The sequence below is a fragment of the Motacilla alba genome, chromosome 5, assembly GCF_015832195.1.
Source record: "Motacilla alba alba isolate MOTALB_02 chromosome 5, Motacilla_alba_V1.0_pri, whole genome shotgun sequence".
In the NCBI taxonomy this organism is placed as follows: domain Eukaryota; kingdom Metazoa; phylum Chordata; class Aves; order Passeriformes; family Motacillidae; genus Motacilla; species Motacilla alba.
The window spans coordinates 22,371,235-22,392,825 of NC_052020.1; the positions used below are offsets into that span (position 1 = coordinate 22,371,235).

Below are 21,591 nucleotides of genomic sequence, written 5' to 3' on the forward strand. Positions count from 1 at the left end.
TGGGGCTCTGCAGACTGGCTTTGTTTTCTCTCCTTGTGCTTTAACGCTGACTGTGATGGGTGAGAGTGCCCCCAAACTGTCAGTGAAGTAAATACTTCCCGCTCCTGCTCCAAAAATCTCTTTTCTTTTACTTTTATGTGCAGGTTTTGATCTGTGTGTCTTGTTAGGAGCCATCTAATTCTGGTGATGGTATTAGGTCAGCCAAGCATGTTTTCCTCCTTAAGAATGTGTGGTTTACAGAGTGTTATCAACACCAACTTGAAAGTACTGAGACTGGCAAAAACCAAAATAATAATTAAAAAACCCCTCTAAATTCACGTCTTAGTTTTGTTTCAGAGATGGAGCCAGCATCTGGGAAGAAACTGGTTCCCAGATCTCATTCTCTAATCTCCTTGTAGCTCCTTTAGAGCTTTGTTTAGCTGACACCTTGCTGAAAAGGCCAATAGATTTCTTGTGCTTGCTCAGGACAGGACTCTATTGCTGACTCCTCCTCTTCTCATCGTAAACCCATCCTTTGACGACACCCTTCAGAGCATCTTCTGTTGACTCATGCCAGCACTCTGGGCCCCTGCCATGAGCTGCAAGCAGAGAGGACTTACTGTAGAGAAAACAATGCAGACACAGCACTGGTACAGCTTGGAATTATTTACTTGCAGTGTTTTACATGTTGTGCTGTAATATTAGACACAATGGCTGAGCATCATGCTCTGTTTTTGTGTGTTGGATTGTGAGAACAATATAGAGTCTTGACAAACAATATCTGGCCTTGTACAATAAACACACTGGGACACCAAAGGACCAAGTAAGCAGAAAAGCCCCCTCATGCTGAAAGGCCACAAATCACTATTTCACTTTGCTACTTTTCTTGTGCATATTGAAAACAGAAGAAATAATATTAAGTATTGAGTGTTACTATTTACTCATCATGCTTATCTTTCAACAAATTAATCAAATACATTTTAATACCTAGTTGAATTCTGAAACACATAGAAATGCTGTCAAAGCTCTGTCCTTCAATCAGACTTCAAACTGTCCTTCAAAAGAGTGCAAGAAGCATGGTCCAAGCCACTTTAACTTCCAGTTCTTATTAAATCTCACTGTAGTCAACTCATCTTAGACATTAGGAAAATTTGGGGAAATCTTGGGCTGTAATTCTAGGGCCCAAATGACAACCTATTTCATTTTGAGGGGAAAAAAAAAAAGAGTGGTTTTGAATGCTACCGCCAGATAATACTGAAGACAGATGCTAGCAAAATACAAGGTACAGCCATTCAAGGTATTGAAAGCCCATCGGTACCTGGGAAAATAGTTGAGCTTGAAAATTTTCCCAGTCCTGCTGAAGGGAATTTTCCATTACTTTCTGATGTATTGCCTCTTTGCAAAGCAAACATGTTTCTTATTAGCATGCAAGGATATTTGGGACAACAATTGAGGAGAAAACCCTGCACTGAAAAAATATTACCCTTACAGGGCACCAACTGTAACCACTCCCCTTACAACTGGGGAAGGATGCTGAGGGTAGTAATGAGTCTAAAACATCCCAGATATTTTAGTGAGTATCGATGATTTGTGCTTATTAATCCTTCCACAGTAGGACAATTTGCTTGAAATCAAACTAGATCATTTTTGGGGAGGAAGATCTAGCTCTGAGGGCAGGTTGAGGCAAAACAACAGATGGCTACAGTCTATATTTTAACAAAGGAGCTCAATGTAGTCACAAGTCATTTCCTCTGGCCTCTCAGCCCCCTCCTCTGAGCAGAGGCCACCTCAGGAGGCCACCTTTCCCAGGCAAAGCTGGGTAATATACTGGGAGCTGCATTTCTCAGGCTTCTTTACAGTAATCTGGTTGTTTGTGCTTTGTTGCTGGATGAGGGACTGTGAATCCCTATCCTTAAACTCACAATTCTCGCCTTTAGTGAAAAGGATCATTCATTCTGACCAGGTAGACTGCCTCACACCATCTTTTTTTTTTTTCTCCTTCCTTATTCCTTTCAGTCTCTTGGCTTCCAGCTTCCTCGTGTTAATGCTTATAACAGGCAAAATGATCAGTCCAGCCACTAACTAGCCACTGGGGACTCTTGTGGCTGCTTTTGGTCCCACATATGTCTTAGGAACATTAATTGCCATAACTGGGTTTTTTTGCTTCTTCTCTCACGATGCAATTTATAAGCAGCATCCTTTAATTTAATACACAGTGGTGCTTGCTGATGCTCCTGCATTTTCAGCTTCAGGAGCTGCAAACCGAGGGAATGTCTGGCTCTGTCCTTATTGCACTTCAGCGATACTTTGACAGCTTAAGTTGCTGAAGCTGCTTGCTACAATGGCATTTCCAAATAATTCGGATTTATCTTTTTATCACCTACCACAACCATTCCCAGCCGTCTGTCTGCTGGGACAGTTTAGCACCTCGGCCCTTGGGGTGCTGAGGCTCAGGGACACCCAGGCACTGCTGCACAGGCTGTTCGGAGGGATGAGGGCAGGGCCTGGGCAGACGCTGGAATGCGATGGATGACACACAGCTCCTGGTAGCAGAGCTCGAAAGGCCGGGCTGGGCGCGCTGCCCTCGGGTACCACACGTACGCAGCATTCCTCGTCCCCGTTACGTGCCCGCTGTCAGCCCCGGCCAGCGGCCGCCTCCTCCCGGCGACTCCTGGCAGCCTTTGTTCGGGCTGTGCTGATGGCGAGGAGCATTCTTTGCAGGCTAAAATGCCAGACAGCAAGAATGATCCATCCGGGGAAGATGTATGCATTTGCACTCTTTCTCTCTTTCCCATTAAATCCCACTGCAGCAAAGGAGGAAACAATGCCGTTCATTAACACTGATGGCACCACTTTGCTCCTAAGACAGATTCGTGGTTAAGTAGTGTGTATACACGTATTTGTCCACTGTAAAAGAGGACATTGTTTTGCCACAGCTAAGTCAGATTCTGAGGATCTATGCTTTTAAATGCCATGGGACTGATTGATATCTATTACAGGGTGTGCCAGAATCACCAGGGCACGGGCAGATAATGCTGTTTACAATCAGTCATCAAGATGTTATAAAAGGCTCATTGAAACAAGCAGGATGCAGAACTAGAGGAGTTGGCAGCAAGGCAAATATTTGGCCCTTCAGGCTTTCCATTGCCAGCCAAATGGCATCATTATGTGAAGTTATCCTTCTTATCATTAGCCCTCAAAAAATCACAGTGCTGCCTGAAACCTATACGTGGATTAGGCCAACACACCAGTAATTTCTGCACTTATATGGAAGTGATTACTCCATACCTGTAGGTACATCTACAGGCAAATCAGGATCACAGTAAGCACTAAGAATTGACTATCAACTAGACCCCTGTGTCCAGATTACTCACAGTATCCTTCAGCTTTGTGTTAGTAAACAAAACCCTATATGAGAAGAGCAAAACAAGAAACCAATTTTCTTTTTGTTTGCATGCCCTGTAGCCAACAGATCAATATCAGAGATTAAAATATTGGGTGTAAGATTCATGGGCATACTTAGCTTTTCTGTCTGTCTGATTGCTCAAAGATGATTTTATTGCTCTCTTCCAAATGATCCTGTAACTCCTGGCTACACCACCCACAAAAGAAATAGTGGTGTAAAGATAACAGTTCTCAGTGTGCATCTACCTTGTCAGTTTCTTCACAGAATCATAGCATTGCTGATGATATAAAGGGCCTCTGGAGATCATATTGTCCAAACTCACCCCTACTCAAAGTGGGATAAACTAGAGCAGGTTGTTCACACTGTATCTCATCAAATTTTCACTGTCTCCAAGCATGGGGACCCCCATGTATTTGATTATACTCACAGTAAAAAAGCAGGTTTATTCTTGGTATTTTTCATGTGTTCAAATGGAATTACCTACATTGCAACTTGTGACCTTGACTCTTGTCCTGTCACTGGACACCAGTGAAAAAAGAGTCTCTCTCTGTCTTTTTTTGTCCTCTCCCAGGTCAAGTATCTGTACACATTGATCTAAACAGTTCCAGCTCTCTCAGACTCTTACAGACGATGCTCCAGTCCCTTAAACGTCTTCATGGCCATTTGCTGCACTCTTTCCAGAATCTCCATATCTTTCTTGCCCTGGGGAGTCCTGCAACAGACACAGCATTCCAGAAGGGCCCTCACTGGTGCTGAGTTCAAAGGCAGGATCACCCTCCTTTGACCTGCTGGCATTGCTTTATGTAGCACAAGGCACTGTTGTCCTTCTCTGCTGCAAGACCATGCTGCTGGCTCATGTTCAACTTGGCGTCCACCAGGACCTTTTCTGGAAAGCTCCTTTACAGATTGTCAGCCTTCACCCCTGCACTGCAAGGTTGTTCTTCCTCAGGTGCCACTTCTCCTTGTTGAATTTCAGGAGGTTCCTGTTAGCCCAGCATTTCTCCAGCATTTCTCTCAGCATCCCTCTGAATGTCAGCACAACTGCCTTGTGTATCAATCACTACTCCAAGTTTTGCTTCATCTACAAACCTGCTGAGGCCATGCTCTGCACCATTGTCTAGGTCATGTATGAAGGTGCTAAATGTCAGTGTCACGACCAGCCCCAGTCACCACTAGTTACTGACTTCCAGCTGAACTTCATTTCCCAGTTCATAACCCATTGTGCCTGGGCTTCAGCCAGTTTTCAGACCCTGGTTCTGTTGTTTTCTCTTTGCCAACAGGATGGCAGCCTTCCCTTGACAAGCTGCTAGACTTGTTGGACTGCACCATCAGAATAGGATGGATACTAGTTAAAGCTTAGCTTAATATTTTGATTTAAACAAGGAGCAATCTGACCCTGCAAATATGAAGCTCTCTGAGATTTTCAGGGCTACAAATTATATGGTTCTGTTTCCAGATTTTTGGATGCCTTGTCCCCATGGAAGTCCCTTAAAGTTGTGTCTACTACTCGAAAAAAAGTAGTAAGACAAGCAGTGTGCTTATAGGGTCATGACATTATCGCTGCCAATGCCAGACTTTCAGTCCATCTAGAAACACAAAAAAAAAGGACAGTCAAAAATAACATTTAAGCCACATCAAATATTAAAAGTGCACACAAAAAACAAGCCCTGGAGAGTCTGTCTGGTTGGTGAATTCCTTCTGTCTGGAAGTGATGAAATACATGGCAGTTAATAAGGGTTGTCTTTGAGTAATGCTGGTATGAGGATTTGAGTGCAATCGTTACCTGTCAAACCAAAACCATACCAGCTGCTAAGGTATGGAATGATCCCACTTCTTTTGCCTAATTTTAGATTTGCCTGGAATATAAATAGCATATTTGAAACTTGGGATAAATCCAAACAGAAAATATGGCAGTAAACAGAAAGATTTGGTCCAAGTTTTAGGAGGTAACATCAACAATAACTTTTTGTCCATATTTAGGATCTTCCTGGATGACACCATAGAAAGATAAATGGTACAGGTATTCTGCTAAAGGGTCCTGAAACATTAATATTTTCAGCAGTTTTCATGAATCTTATATACAAGGTATCAAACTCTCCAGGAAAAAAAAGTAAAGGAAGGTATTTGACTTCTTGCTCGGCAGTGTTTGCTTCACAGCCTACATAGGGAGAGGGTGTTGACTGTCTCAGCCTTTCTTCTTCCTCTGTTCTCTCCCTTCATTCTGTGTATTTTTCTAGGTATCCGTTTACTGCACTTTGGCTTCACTCTCTTTTTCATACTGATTTTTTGTGCCTGCCACGATGGTCAGTTCTCTGATCTTCATTTCTCAGTCTTGCTGAGCATTATGAAAAGCAGTGATTGATAAAATAGTTGCATATTTGTGATTATGGAGCCTACACTCATCAAGGGACTTGGGTGACAGCACAGATGCCAATGAAGGGCTTACATTTCCATGATAACTTTGCTCTTCTTTCCTCCCCTCTGCTCCTCTACAGAAACAGTGATCTCTCAGAAGAGACAGTGGGCACGTAAATAAAATTAATTCAAACCATCCAGGCAGCCAACCCCTTGTTTGAGACAACCACTTGATTAGGTGAGAGACTGTCCTTTAAAAACATTTTCCAGACAGTTTCCTGGGCTAGAATGGTCAGGAAGATCAGAGAAGGGTGGTGTAGTAAGAGTGCTGTGCTGAGCAATTTCATGGAGGTGAAGGTGGAAGAGGAAATCCAGCTTATTCCCCCAGGCTCTGAGGCCTGGTGGGAATCTTGTCATCAGTAATCACGATGAGCCTACATGTGGAGCTGGTGCCACATAGCTATCTGTTTCCTGGGGTTCCTCAGCATTTCTTCCCAGTGGTTCCTCTCTGTGCCTGTGACATGTAAGCCCAGACTGCACTTGCCAAGCACATGGCTCTGGCCAGCTCCATCCTGGCTCAGCATTTCCAGCTCCACGCTGGAGGCACGCAGGAGCTCATGAGGCACCTCGAACATGATCATCTCATTCCACACAGGGTTGATCTTGTGTTTTGCACGTTTGGTCTGCTTCTTCTTCAGCTTCAGTGACTGATGCCTCAGTGTCACCTTGACAGAAACGTCTGTATAAGGAGGGGAGAGAGACACCATGTTAATGAGTATGCAACAAATAGACTAGACTAGACTAGAATAGGCTGAGTTGGAAGGGACCCATCAGGGTCATGGAGTCCAACTTCTGGCCCTGCACAGGACACCCCAAAAATCACGCCATGTGCCCAAGAGTGTTGTCCAAATGCTTTTTGAATTCGGTCAGGCTGGTGCTATGACCAACCTAAGTCTCCCTTGACTCAGCTTCACACTGTGTCCTCAGGTCCTGTCCCTGTCCACAAGAGAGAAGGGATCAGTGCCTGCCCTTTTGCTTCCCCTTGTGAGGATGTTGAAGACCATGAAGAGGGGCTCCCCTTCCTCTTCTCCAGGCTGAACAGAGCAAGTGACCTCAGCCACTCTTCATAAGGCTTTCACTCCAGGCCCTTCACCATCCTTATGGCCCTCCTTTGGACGCTCTGTAATATCTTAATGGTTTTTTATATTGTGGTGCCTGAATCTGCACCCAAAAATGCAAGAGAATTTACACGGGTGACATCCAACTGAGACAGCACAGTAGAAATATTGGTCAGGGGGCATTTGGTTTTCACTTTTTAGAAATTATTCAGATCTCTTTGACTTTCTAAGCCAGACTTTTTTTTTTTTCCTGCCAGACTTCACCCTTCCCACTTTCTTTCTAAATTTACATAATAACAGAAACAACAGTATCTGTTTCCTTGCTATAACACTCACCACTTCCAAGTAGATCTTTCAGCTGTTTGGAATGGAGGTTTTTAGCCTTAATAATCACCACCAGCAGGCGATTAGCTGCTGGCAGGTAACTGATAGAGAGCAGAACCTCCCCATGGCCTGTGGATGGCTCCTGGAAATGGAAACACAGAAAGATTTTTTACATAATCTTGGCCAGAACTTTAGGAAAACAACAGTAGAAGACTGATGGGTGGAAGGTCATGGACTAAACAAGTTGTCTCCCTGCACAGGAGATCTTTCCAGTTATGCTGCATGAGAATAAACCTGGCAAAGATGCCTGAGGCTCATAAGGCTCCCATAATGTGAGTTACTGAATCCTTATGGCACTGGAAAGTTCCTGACATCAACTTTTAGTGCAATATTTAGTCAGAAGATTTGGGGCTGACATATAATGCAAATAGTCAGAAATTCCTATTTTGAAAGCCCACTTAACTGCCCTGTAGTTATGTCCACTGCCCCCTTTACTGCTTTTTGTAATTCTCTTTTGGTTTCAGGTGCTCCATTTCCCAGAAGGCTCTGACTGGACTCAGCCTCCAGCCTGCATTGCCCAGCAGGAGTGTAAGGCTGGGTGGTGGTGCTTGGGGCTGGGTCTTAGCTGGAGCTGGACTACACCTTCCCTGGAACCCTATTTGGTATGAGAAAAAACTCAGCCAAGCTGAAATCCTCCACAAGCTGGGCACAGTACATTACTCTTCCTTCCCACCTGCCTTCCATCAGGACTGTGAGCAGCTCTCCCTGCTTCCTCTGTGGGAGACTCCCTTTCCCTTTCCCTTTCCCTTTCCCTTTCCCTTTCCCTTTCCCTTTCCCTTTCCCCTTCCCCTTCCTCTTCCCCTTCCTTCCATTTGCCCTGGACAAGCAGCCCTTGGGGGGAAAGCCTAGGAACACAGTCACACCACCACTGCTCTCCTGTAAGAGAGTAATGCCATTTCCTTCTTGGGAGCCAGCAGGGAAGGAGAGAAATCCCACACCACTGTGTACAGAGCTGACAGCTCATGGCAAGGAACAAAAGGGGAGTAGTTATTCTCTCAGTGAGTGGGAGCTTGTGACAGAAATCTGGTTTAGTGTGAGGTTAATGACCCAGAAGAGTCCCAGAAAGCCAATACCAATTCAACAGACTCATTCTGGGCTCCTTAGTGTGTTCTACATCCTCGAGGATAGACAGCCCTTCTCTCCAGGCTATTTCTGTGCTCTGTAGTGTCGCTACTAAGTGAGCCATAAATATTTCAAATTAAGTTTTCAACCAGTTTCTCAAAACAGGCAAGGACAGGCCCCTGTATGCTCTCCATGAGCTGAGTGACTCTCCAGAAAACATGGCTGTCATCACTGTCTGGTTCGAATGACTAATTTGTCCTGCACAAATCAGGTGGAAGGGCATTAGCAAGGAAGCCTGAAATTCAATCCCAAGTCAGCCGAAGTAAATCTTTTTTTCATGCACTCAGGTAGCAATGAAGGGCTTGTATGCATTTCACTTATATGAATCCTGCCTTAAATTGAAGTGCACCTTAGAAAAGCCCACACATAAAAAGAGGCAGTTTCAAATGCCTGTATGCCCACTACAAAAGAATTGTACACTCAGGGACAAACCCAAACACCACCTCAATGCAAACTCAGAGTTTAGGCATGTCATAAGCTGCTTTTGTTTATTTACCCTTACTACATCTCAGCAGGTCCCATTCTATAGCTCTTGGCTAGAATTTGGTTCCTATAGCTGCAGGCACAGCCAGATGCAGTGGAGATTGGGAGGGGGTGGGGCTCTGTAGACGTGCACACACGCACAAACACACACATTGTACTCGGATCACATCTTGCGCTTATGACTTTCTAGCTCCTAGTGTGCTGATCAAGTTTTTGGCCAGCCAGTATCCACATGAAAACAAAACCTGCAATGGCTGGTCTCTGCTGGAGTTTTGCTTAAACAGACCAAACCAGAGGTACTTTTTCTTCCCCTTCTGGGCTTTGTTTTCTTTGTTTCTTTTTTCCTATGAAATCCATAATCTACATTTTGTGCTGAAATCCTGCAAATTCATACAACAAGCTTCAGTCTTTCTTTCTCTGCAAAATGAATAAAAAGCATCAAGAGGTCATCAATGATTTACGTGCAGGGCACCATGGAATCACAGAAGGGAAGCTGCTGTGCAAGGCCACACTACCATCTACCCACTATCATTACTGTCATTAGCAAAGCAGTGGGAGGGAAGGAAGACAAGATAAGGATATCAGTCTATAGCATCTATGCTTTGCATTGCTCACAGGACTCAATGAATTCCTGAATGCTAATTGCATTACCTGGTTAGCTGTAAGCTCCACTCCGGGCTCCTTCCCTTGTGTGTGGGAGAATTACTGGGAAGGTAAGAGCGAAATTTCTGCCCTTCCTGGCATTTCAAGGAAATGTCACACTTTTGACAAAGCTCAGTAACTTTGTTCCTGGATGAATGCTGTCAAAAATAGCTCCTCTTTTTTGATCAGCTCTTCCTCACTCCCTCCCTCTCTGGTTCTCAATGAATGATTCAGGATCTGTATACATAAGCTATCTGTGCAATGGTTGGCTCTCTCAGGTCCCAGATGACGCAAATTCAGCTTTCACTGCACATCCTCAGCTCAAACTGGGGCACTGTTCAGCAGTACTGCTGGTGTTAACCTTGTGCTGTCAGCCTGGAGAAGAAATGAATGCTGTCCTGTTTCTGTGTGTGATTTTGAAGCTAGACCAAGGCAGAATTCCCTGTATATCAGGACTCTGTCAGGTGCACTGGAGTAACAACTTATCATTGCTGTGAACAGACTGTTCCTTGTATATTGCTAAAAAAGCATATGCTTCAGTGTGGGGGGAGAGGGGAGGGTTACAGCTATTAGACAAATACTGAGTCTCATGATTGAAGTTTATTAAACTCATTCAGACCACCTATTTGTTTCTGCTGCCTCTGTCCCTGACAGATGTTTTTTTAGAGTGGACAGTCCTGTTAGTATTCAAGTGGTTATCAGATAAATCAGCACTATTGGAAATCAGAAATGCTAACTCTGTGTCTGTGGCCAGCTCAGTGGAAACCCCTCACCCCTGATGGTGACAGGCAATAATTTGATTCATTCACTGTGCTTAGTGATGGTGCTGGTGTTGTTTTTGCATTGCTCAGCCATACCACAGCAGACTGCAAGAGGTACCACTTGTTGTGATGAGTGAGCAGCAGCAGTGGCAGCATCCTGCTGCCATGTTAAGTGAATTGCTGCTGCTAGAAGAACAACCTAGCTCACGGAAGGGAAAAGGCTCCTGAGGAAATGTGCAAGAAATTAGTGCACATGAAGCATCCCCTGTACCCACTTCAAGAACTGTTGGAATTCTTCCCTCCATTTTTCCTGTCTGTGCAACTGGCAAAATGTGGACAAAGGAAAGAAAGGAAGGCTTTGATGTTTAAGGAAACCAACACAATGCAATGAATGATATTTTGTTATCTCCCAGAACAAATAGCACTGGATTGATTCCAGTAAGTGTGTCCTTCAGTCCAGCACTCCAGTCCCAACAATGTATTTCACTCCTAGATTAAGGCTCCCTGGGGTGCCACCGTGTGCCCTACACCCAGCTTTGCAGAGTCCCTCCATTGGGCTCTGCAGGCACTCTCTGATACTTCAGCTCTTGCCACTCTGGTCCTGTATCAGTAATTCTCAGAAGCTCACACACTTTTTTCTAGACATAGCATTTAAATTACAGATGCCAATGTCAGATTGTCATGTACTTGGGGAGGAGTTGAATGAGTTGTGACACCTTAACAGCTGTGAGCATTACACAGAAGGGCCTCTGATATGACGAGCTCCAAACCAGCACAGAGTTGTGCTGAGTGATCTCTGCAGTCACACATCACCCCTCTAAACCTGCTCCAAACAAATAAAGCCACCCACCCGCATGCAGCTCTCTAGGAAAAGGGTTTCTCTTGTCCAAACTCGTCATCATTAGGGTTTCTGAACCACTGACACAGACGGAGTCCATACCTTCTCTGGGCTCTTTAGCCTTTCCCACTGGGCCTTCCCAAAGGATTCCTCCATTTCAGCAAGGTTCAGTTTCAGTTCCCCCACAATGCTGTGCCTGGAGAACTTGTCACAGTTTCTCAGGGTGAGAGTCAGTGTTCCTCCTGGCATCTCCTCCTCTGTTAGTGGGAATTGCAGCACCTCCTCCCAAAGGGTGTGAAGTACCTTCTTCTTCAGTTCTGTCTGGGCCTCAGCAATGCCAGACTTGCTCTCCAATGTGCCCAGTATGTAGCAATGGCAGCCAGTGTCTTGGTCCCCACTCATTCCGCCATGCATAGCTGGAAAAGATGGATAGTAAGGACCTCTGACAAAAGACAGCCCTGAAATAGCTGTGGCTAAATTGCTTGTTTCATGACAGCCATAAAATAAAACAGCTGCATAGACATTGACCCCTGTTCCTGCCTGCGTGGGGGCAGGTTAAGCTGTGAGCCCATGCTGTGGTGTTTTCCTCAGGCTGCACAATGTCCCTGTCCTTGTGCCACTGCAGAAGGATGCTGCCAGCGTTTGGGAGAGCAACAGCTGAGTTCAAGGAAACACATTCTGTTGAAAGATGCAGAACAGCACTGAAATGTGGCAGCATGAAACAGGGATTGGCAGTTCTCATTTACTTTTACCTTTGCACACAAAAAAAGCTTACAATGACTTTAAAAGCAGGAAGGTCAGTGACAGATATCAGAGATGGGGTAGAGCTTCCCTTGGCACACATCCGTCCCTCCAGGCCAATGTCTAAGGGTTATTGCATTCTGCTGGTCCAACCTCTGGTAAATGAATCCATTAGAAACCACCCCACAGCCCAAAAGACCGGCATCAAGAGAAATTCATCCCTAATTTTATATCCCTTTTATGTTGAAAAGTCTAGAGTGAGAATGGCATTTCACACTCCTCTTCAGCTGCAGCAACAGAACTGCGCTGCCTTCTCCGGCAGCAAGAGGAACACACCCTCCTCCAAGGAGTCATTGAATAGCACGGCTTTGAGGGAAGAACTGTTGTCCTTGCTGCAGACAGTACAAGGACAGCTGCTCCTGAGCAGCCACGACCTGTGGGTCACAGGGCTCTCCTGGCTTCTCAGGGGAGCAGCACTGGCAAGCAGAGCCAGGTCCTGTGCACAGGAGTGCCAGGGTGGCAGCCAACCCCTGGCAGCAGCCGGCGTGGGTGTCCATCCTGAAGGGCAGCTGTGGGCTTGCTGCTGGCAGGAGGCCTGCAGCAGTGGCTGCCATTCAGCACCCTTTCAATTCTCGCCTCAGAGGGTGTGATTTGATTAGGTTTCCACAGAGATCTACACTGTGCATGAATTATTCAGTCAGCTTATTTTACTCTTCCAGAGGAACTGATGATGCTCCAGCCCTGAGTGGAGAAGCTGTTGCAGTTGTCAGAGAGTGACACAGAACCTGGCTGCCTGGCCAGGAGCTGCAAGAGGGACTTAAAATAAGTCTGGTATCTCCAGCTCAGGCTTTGACTTGACTTGAGGAAAGGGCAGTAGGGAGTGGATCAGGTTGAAGAATGAAAAGTATAGAGAGGAAGGAGATGGTAACCCCATTCCTCTTGTCCCCCAAAGGAAAAAATAAAAAGAAGAGGTTGCTTTGTACCATGTCTTGGACTAGAGGAGCCCATCCTGACAAAGCTGTGCAAACACCTGTTTCCAAGCTATGCCCTCTCTTCGAGCAGTGACATTGACAGGTATTCCTGTTCTGCAAGCCCAGCGCCAGTGAAACCTCCAGTAGTCCTGAGGGCACCTGTTGGCCTTAAGACAGGAGGGGAACTGTCTCTAGGTGTAATCAGCATGTGCGTTGCCCCGCTCGGGCTGGGAGCCGTGTGCCCTTACCTTGGAGGAGGGTCACACTCAGCTGGGCCCGCTGCGGGTCGTAGAGCAGGGAGTAGTGCAGCTCGGGGGCCTGCTGCCCGCCGGCTGCCCGCTCGGGCTTCAGGTGCTCCGTGACACACACGTCCTTGACCACACCTGGAACTGAAATAGCCCCTTTAGCAAGCAGCTCTTCCCCTTCCCAAGACAACAAATCCACTTTGTCTTGACTTTACTTTTCAAAATGTCTCACTCTTTCTGCACTTTGTACGCAGGACTATAATTTATTTTCCTTCTTTATCCATCATCATACATCCTTTTTGTTCTGTTTTCTTGCACTTTCAGCTCTTTCTGCAGCATTTGGACAACACTTCACCTCTCCACCACCTTGTGCACTATGATGGTTCACACACTTGCTCTTTTATCTTAGGACTAGGCTGAGGTGTCTGAACGGCACTCATTACTTGTTATATTGTTTTATATTCTGTTAACTGGCATTATTACATTAAATCTTATGTTCTCTGCAATGAGAATGTGAGTCTGCTCTTGAACTGCTGTACAACTCTGCATTAGGTCAGATCTCTCTAAATGTTTTGTTTTTCTGTTATTTTTAACAATGAAGTCTTTGTCATGCAAAACACATTTCCATAGCACCTGACCAGGTTGAAGGCAATGAACTTTGGAATCCATAAGGCAGTTTCTCCATGCATGATTTTGTAGCTGAGTATGTATTTCATACTGAAATAAAGCAAGCTGCAAGACTAAAAGATAAGCCAGAGATTTTTGTCATCTGTTATCTGCAAAGGTCAGTTCCAATTCACACAGAAAACAATAGTGGGACCACCACACTTCCTCCTAAAAATCTCAGCCACAGTTCAGAACAGTTCATTGTGGCATCAAAAGGAGAACACAACAATTCTTGCTTAATTTTAGCAACACTTGAGCTATATAACCAGGCAGAGCAGGAAGGAAACTTGCTTGTGCCATTAGCAGTGCACAGAGGCTCTTACACCAACACTTATATAAAGCTTTAGCCTAAATGCAGCCATCATCTTTCATCCTTTCCACCCTCATAATCTTTTCCCTGACACCTAAGGATGTGGCTCAGACAGTCTCTTCCTCCAATGCATCTGCTTCCCATGGTACTTTTCTGTACTCACAAGCCTCAGGTTGCAGGGGAGAAGGTAGCAATAGTCTTTCCAAAAGGGCAAAAATATAATCTCAAACAATTAAAAATAACTAAAAATAATACTCAGTAAAAATAGCGGCAGATGGCATTGTCTCTCTGGCAAATTTTCAGGAAGGTTTTATTAAAATGGTAACCATAAGAGTAAATTATCCTGTTAAAATATGGCTGTGAATTTAAAAATCAGTATGGAAGAAACCCAGACATGTTGCCAGATACATATAATTAAGATTGCATTTTCTCTCAGGCTCTAGAAATTTTATGTTTCAGGATTTGGAGTGTCACCCTTTGAGCTGGCTGGGAAACAGGAATTGTGTTTGGCAAAAGCCTTTGAGATGTCAGCCTTCACTTTCACTGCACATTACAATAAGCCAAGAACATCTTACCAAACCATGGCAAGAAAGGAGGAGAGAAAATTAGAAGCTTTGAGCTCCACTGTCCCTGACAAGGACAGTTGTTGGACAGCTAGCATTTGACCTGGAGGAGATACTCTGCCTAATTTTGGCCAGATATTTCACACATACTCTGGCTACTGCTCTCAGCACAACTACACTAAATGTGCTTTTCTACAAAATGTCTGCTACCAGGCAGACAGATTCTTCAAACCAAAAAATGTTTAGGTAAAAAAATAAAAAATAAAAAAAAATTAAAAAATATTTGCAACAAGTTACAGCTACAGCTTTGTTATCAGAATGTCCTTATGAGCTCCATGACTACCTTCTACTAAACAAATGTGTTGAAAGCAAAACTAAGAGTGCTCATGATAAGAAAGTGAAAAGCATCCAGTAAATTCCACATTTATTTATCTGACAACAATCACATTATGCTTAGAAGTATTACAGATCCACACCCATGAAAGCAATAGTTAGTTTGAAAACCAAAAGCTCCTACCGTTTTGAGGGAGAACAAACAGCTCCTCATTGACTTGTATCTTTATCCTATTCTCATCCAAAGCAGTATGTTTTCCAGGAGCTGGTTCTTCTGTTGTCTTCAGAGAGTACTGAGTGTAGTTAACAATTTCAGGTGAAGTTACTTCTGGTTTGGGGCCATAAATGTTGGGAAACTTCAGAAGTGCTCGAGGCTGGACTGGCTCTGCAGTTTTCTTAATGTTGAACTGAAAATTAAAACTTTGTTTATTACTTTGCACAAATTACATTAGCTCCTCCAATTCTCTTAATGTTAGATGAGCTGAGACAGGAAAAAAGCAGGGCCTCTGGTCAGTCCTACCATCATTTTTTTCTTGGCTTGTAGAAACCACTGCCTGTATGTCTGGAGACTTTCTTGCCAACACTGATACCTTGTACTTGGAGTGTTTCTTTTCAGATTTATTCCTCTACAGGTGTTTGATTACTATAAGAATAAGATATGCTCTTATAATTTTATTTTTCCTCTGTTCTGGTACCAGTTTATATTTTCTTAAGTTGATCCTTTCATTTGAGAAGAATAAATTTAAAGAAAATAACCACAAAGTTAATTTTGCTTTGATTAAGATATGGCAATTTCTACTTTGATGTTTGAAGTCAAATCCAAGAGCAAGAGGCTACAACCATCTCCCAGAATCCAGAATATTTTTTGTGAGTATACAGTAAGCATTAAGAGTGCAAAAATATAAATCAAATGCAGAGCAAGTATGATCATGATGCAGTAAGACTAAGGAGAGCTGGTTGAACAAATGAGCCCTGAACTGGTAAACCAAGAGGAGTTGATTCAGTGGTCATCTCAGCCTCTTGGTTCTGTGGACCGGAGCTCCATCTGGCCATCAGACACACATTTCCCCTTTATTATACCAGGACTGAAATTTGGATTTTTGTCTAATTTTGTTCTTAACACTTCAATTCTCTGCTGAATCATGAACATGGGATGAGCAGAAGAACCTGCAAGATGCTCGGGTAGTCCAAGCAAAGGCTGGCAGAAAAGGCATTACTGTTCTTCCAAAAAAAAAAAAAAAATTTTTAGTAGAATAGAACAGTTCTCTTCTGCTTATGTCCCAAGAAAGGATCCCGCCTTCTTACAATTGAAATCATTCATGATTCATTTATATTTGGAGTCATCGACGGGGAAGAACAAAAGCTGACTAGCAAATGACCCCAACTCTAGCAACAGATTTTATTCATGTTTCCAAAACATGGAAGACAAAAAACACAAGTAAAATAGCCATTTTGGTTTATTATTGTGCAGTGGGATTATATCCAACCTACTGCCTGCTAACCTATTTTTGGTCAAGATTGAGGGCAAGACAGAAAAGGTTCATAACTGTAATTAAAGTTTTTAATTAGTCTTATTGCTTCCTATTAATAATGAAAATAGATGTTGCCCTGAATCTCTTGTCTGTGTTGGGATTTCCTGGTCCCAGCTTGTATGTCCAGAGGAAGAACACCTACCTCTCAAGAAACAGAGCTGAAGAAAGAGGACTGTCTTGGATGTTAGCCTAGTCATCTTCTGCTTGTGGAGATCCTGGTTGCATACACTTGGCAGTGGTAGGGAACTAATTAGGTCAGTGACTCCATCTTCTCAAGGCAGCCAGTGACCAGTGTTTAGGAAGTCTACTGTGCAACATAGCATCTTGTCTTGTCTAATTTTAAGGGCTTTGAAAGAGATGTGGGCTGAGAAAGAAAGACGTCATTGTGTGCCATCCTCACCGAGCATTCAGTTGAGTTTAGATATTATGTAAATTACACGGTGGGGGGCTGTAAGTGAGAACCCTCTTATAGAGATGTGCGCCTCATCAGTCCTAAAATACCCAGGAAATGTGAAGTTACTCATCCAAACTTTAAATACAGTTTTCCATTCTTCTAAAATTAAAGCGAACCAAGCAGAATATGTGAGGAATCACTGACAGCAGCTAGGAAAGGCAGGTTGCTTTTGTTGTGCAGAAGCATTACATCCAGCACACACAGAGTGGTGGTCAGCTTCTGCTGTCCTCTCTCCTGGAGCTGCTGTCCTACCACTCACTGGCCACACACTGGAGCCTCCTGCCAGTCTTGCTCTGTGCTGCCAGCACACAAAGCACTTCCAGATGCTTTGGGATGAAAACCACACAAATTTGAGGTATTGTTAGTACAGTCTTTTCTTCCTCTTGCTAAATACCTTGCCAGGTAAATCCATCAGCACACAGCATCTAAGAACTCCGTTGGGTCTAAATATTCCTCTTGTCTGTCTGCTCTGCAGAATTAGAGACGAGAGACATATGCAAGCACAGTGGGACTAGCCCACCCCCTCTTCCAACTGCATCTGCCTCTGTTTATTATGTTGCTGCCAGCTCTTTTCCCAAGTGCTGTGTGCTAATCCAGTTACATAGCAGTGCCCTATGGAAGTTTCCTCTGCAACTCAGCAGTTGCATCTTAAATAAAGACACAAGCAGAAGAGTTCAGAGAGTTCTGCGAAAATGCATGAAAGTATGTAAACTAAAAGGAGCAAGGAGGCTGCAAATGATCCTTCTGTGGCCCTGTCCAGTGTCACTCAAAGCACCAGACTTGGATTGTTGCCATTGTCGGATGTGTTTAAGAATCTTCATTCTGCATTTGCTGAGACTTTGCAAATTTACAGCAGTTTCTCATTGTTTTGCAGATGTAAGTTTGTGTTTGAACTTCTCCTCCTCATGTATGCAGGGCATGTCCATGGGGAGCCTCTGTCTATAGCAAACACAAGCATCACTGTCATGGGAGACATGCCAAGTGAATAAAATGCAGACTTGCTTCATCTTTCTTTTGTCATCTGTGTTTATCAGAATCAGTGGCCCTGACAGGTTTCAATAATTAAATGTGTCCAACACTGACTGTGTTGCAGGATATACTGTGTACTAATGTAGTCAGAAAAAAACTCCCAACAGAACAATTTATTAACATAGAGATAATAAAATTTCACAAGCTCAGAATTCAAATTGAAATTCATTTCTTGAAGGTATAGAGACTGATTCTGATTCAGTGACAGCACAGGAGAATTCATGTTCCTGGCAAGAAAATTATTTTAATTGGAAAGAATTGCTAAACATATGGAATATGCAAACTAAGAACATTTTGCACTTTCTGTGACAGAATGTTCACTCAGCTGCTATAATATGTCCAGATTTCTTTTAAAAAACCATAAAGCAAATAACATTGGAAATAATACTTCAAATTAAAAAGTCTACAATGCTGAAAGAATGCAGTCATTTAGGTAATAATGATACATTTAGGGCAGACTGAATAATTTTATTCCCTCTTGGTCAAATACTGGATTAAGTCATGGCAAAACCTGATGAATGTAGACATATTTTGAGGACCATAACTGAATAGCTGCTGAGTACTGGAGGCTGAACTGAACAATATGGAGGCACAGTGCTTATTTCAGTCCTGCAAACAGGATAGCACTCCTGTGGACAAGATCCAGGATGGATTAACACTTTCCCAAGATGTTTCCCAAAAAGCTGTATAAAAGACAAAAAGCCCAGTCCAAGAATGAAATTAGAAGGAGGATTTGAGATGTTTCTGGGCTTGGAGATTACAACATCAAACTCTCATAGAAAGAGCCTGATGGTAAAGTTGTCTGTTGGTTGTGTTGCTGCAGACAACAGCTAGAAGAATTGCTTTGCAAAGTGATGTGGCTGTCAAAGTTACACATTTTTCATTCACGTTAGCAGTATACTTGGAAAAGTCTCTGCATCATTGTACATTCTTATACACAGGTGTTAGCAAATCCCCTGTATGGGGTAGAGCAGACAAGAAAGGAGCCTGAAAGGGACATGACTAAGCTATCAAACAGAATAGCAGATGAAATTCCTCCTAGGAAAATGCAAACAGGTACTAGGAGTTATTCACCATGCTCATGGAGGGAGGCTCAGAATTATCAGCAATCTCTTGAGAAGCCCTAAACTCCACACAGAAGTTAATCCATGGTCAACGGAGCCATCCTCTCCCCCCCACTCCAGCAACCACAAGATCTGCTAACACCATTCTCTGTATGTGCACCAGTTCTTACAATACTGTTTGAATATTTGGTCATCTTTCATCAGCATAAACTGCAAGAAGAACATGAGGATGCCAAAGTTCTTTTCTGTTAAGAGAGTAAGAGTGGAAGCCAGAGAAAGACTGAATATTTAATTACAAACATTACAGAGGAGGTCAATTAGGACTCCAGCTACACTCTTTGAGAATTCAAAAAGAATAACTCAAATAATTAAAAGGCAAACAAAGACTGTTATACAATGGAGCACAGGCCTTTGGAATGAGCTACTATGCCATAACACTTGGTTGAATGGCTAGGTGAAAGTGAAAAAGACACAGGTACAAACAAATATCAGGAGCAACAGCCAACAGATAATACTTTCAGAGAATGACCAGTGCTATAGCTTTATTCTAAAGACCACATTCAACCAAGGAAATCATCAAACACTTCCCTTTGAAGAAGAGATTTCCATTAATAAGTATGTTAGAAGCGTTCTATAATTTCCCTAGCTCCCTCTTGCCCTGGGCTCAGGAATAAATCAGTCTGTTTGGATTCTAACAAAAATGAAAGAGCACACCGGGATGCCTGACACTATCCATACTCCACATTGCTTTTACAATAAGGGAAAAATAAATTCACAGCGTGATGAGATTGTCCAGTCATCACAATCTAGGTTCTCACTTGCTTTTTATTATGATTTCAATGCCTTGTTTTAACTTCACACATAATTAATCCCCTCAGTTAGAAGGGCAGAAGGAGGAGGAGGGAAGGTTTTCACAAGAAACCAGCTGTTGACAGGGAACTATCCTGCAGGAACTATGAGATATTGTGAATAGAATTAAATAGCTGCTATACAAGATCTCAGCAGGAGCCATCTCCTCGTCACAATGCTGCGTGCCACCTGGTACAGTCCAGTCTTCTCTTCTTATGAAATTATTTCTCTTTTGATCTATCATAACAACTAAGCAGCATTTCCAGTCCTCATTCCCTGTTTCTGCCATTAGCAGCTTTCTCTCTGGCTCCGTGGCAGCTGTCTCCTGCTCTGGTAATTCTGTGGTACCCAGCTCATCTCTGTTTTTCCCTCACTCCTCCTCCCACTGGCATGTTGTTATATCCCAAACACAGTAAGCAGATAAACAGGCAGCATAAATCACATGCTGAGTAGCCTAACAGGGAAGTTGCACTCCCACCCTCTGCCTTTAAAGAAAAATCACAGAGTAAATTAGAGACGACTGTGTCTTACTTGCTGGACTGGCTGAAGCACACTGGGCTTAGTATTTTCCATCTCATCCTCTTGGTCCTTTTCTGAGAGTCCTTTCCCAGGTTGCTTGCATTTGCAGAAGCAGGTGAGGCCGCAGAGGGCAAGGATGCTAGTTGCAGTCCCTAAGGTAGCCCCCAGGGCTATAACTGGAGCAGACAAAACCATTGTCCTGCACTGCACAGGAACAGAAAGCAGAGAGACCCTGTGGCTCTTTCTACTCCCTGGGAGAGCAGCTCTCCCACATCCACTCTGAATTCTAGGCTGGCTTCATTCTCCTTAGAAGTCTGAAAGCAATTCTCTTTGCAGCAAAGGGACCAATCTAGACACACAGATAAATCATCCCACCTTTGCTAGGCAACAAGGCTACCTTTCTGTCCTGCTGATGGAATTGCTGCTCCAGGTCAGGGAGAGGAAATAGTAATTGTGGTGCCTGCAATCTCCATATAGCTGCAAACAGGCAGTTTTCATTGAAGCCTGTTCTCCAGCTCCACTGGGAAAAGTCTGATGTGTGATAGAGAGGAAAGACGTCAGCAGAAGGGGCTGGCCTTGCCAGCTAACTCACAGAAAGTGCATCCAAGTGTTTGATCATCTCTCTAGCAATATTTTTCGGGGTTGGCTTGCTGATATGCTCAAGAGGTTGCATTTTTTTTGTCTTAAGAAAAAGATAGAGACTGCCAAAAGCTGCTGGCCTGAGAAGCCGTCTTATGATAGCACTGCACGATAACTCTGTAGTCACAGTAAAGCCTCTGTATAAGTCAGGCAAAACTTTCTCATCCTTCAGAGCTGCAGAACAAACACAGGCAAGAATTAAGCACTGTGCCATGCCTCACCATCTGCCCCTCAAAGCACAGGGTCTGAACCTTTTGGAGCTGCTTTCTGCAGGATAAATGCAGAACAGCACCTCTTTTTAAAAAGAGAGCAGAAAATCGTACTAAACAAGATGCACAAGTGCATATGCTGCTTCCTCTGGAGAAAATGAGAAAGCAAACAACATATGCTAGGTATTAGTCATAGTGCTTACCACACTGGTGTCAGGCAGTGGGCTGCTGAGCACAGAAGAACCTGCATGAATAGACTTGAAGAGCTAGATGTCCATCCCAGTTTTCTCTTGAGGTGATGGAGTGATTATCTTTCTCTGACTCATTTCTTTTTGCCTTGTTTCTCAGAATGCCCGGCATGGGGAAGAGGATAATAAAT

General features: G+C 43.7%; 1 protein-coding gene across 2 annotated transcripts; it reads right to left on the minus strand.

Annotated features, from left to right (window-relative positions):
- Positions 1 to 625: 625 nt before the first annotated feature.
- On the minus strand, positions 626 to 20,920 carry SYT13 (synaptotagmin 13). Of its 2 annotated transcripts, none has more exons than XM_038139183.1 (6): positions 20,377 to 20,920; positions 15,102 to 15,324; positions 13,049 to 13,183; positions 11,191 to 11,504; positions 7,195 to 7,324; positions 626 to 6,479 (listed from the first exon to the last, which is right to left on the minus strand). In XM_038139183.1, exons 1-6 carry the CDS (start codon positions 20,557 to 20,559, stop codon positions 6,175 to 6,177), a joined length of 1,290 nt encoding a protein of 429 aa, XP_037995111.1. In that variant the 5' UTR covers positions 20,560 to 20,920; the 3' UTR covers positions 626 to 6,174. The 2 variants fall into 2 exon arrangements, with proteins under 2 accessions (XP_037995111.1, XP_037995110.1); XM_038139182.1 differs by having other exon boundaries at positions 13,049 to 13,189.
- Positions 20,921 to 21,591: the final 671 nt, after the last annotated feature.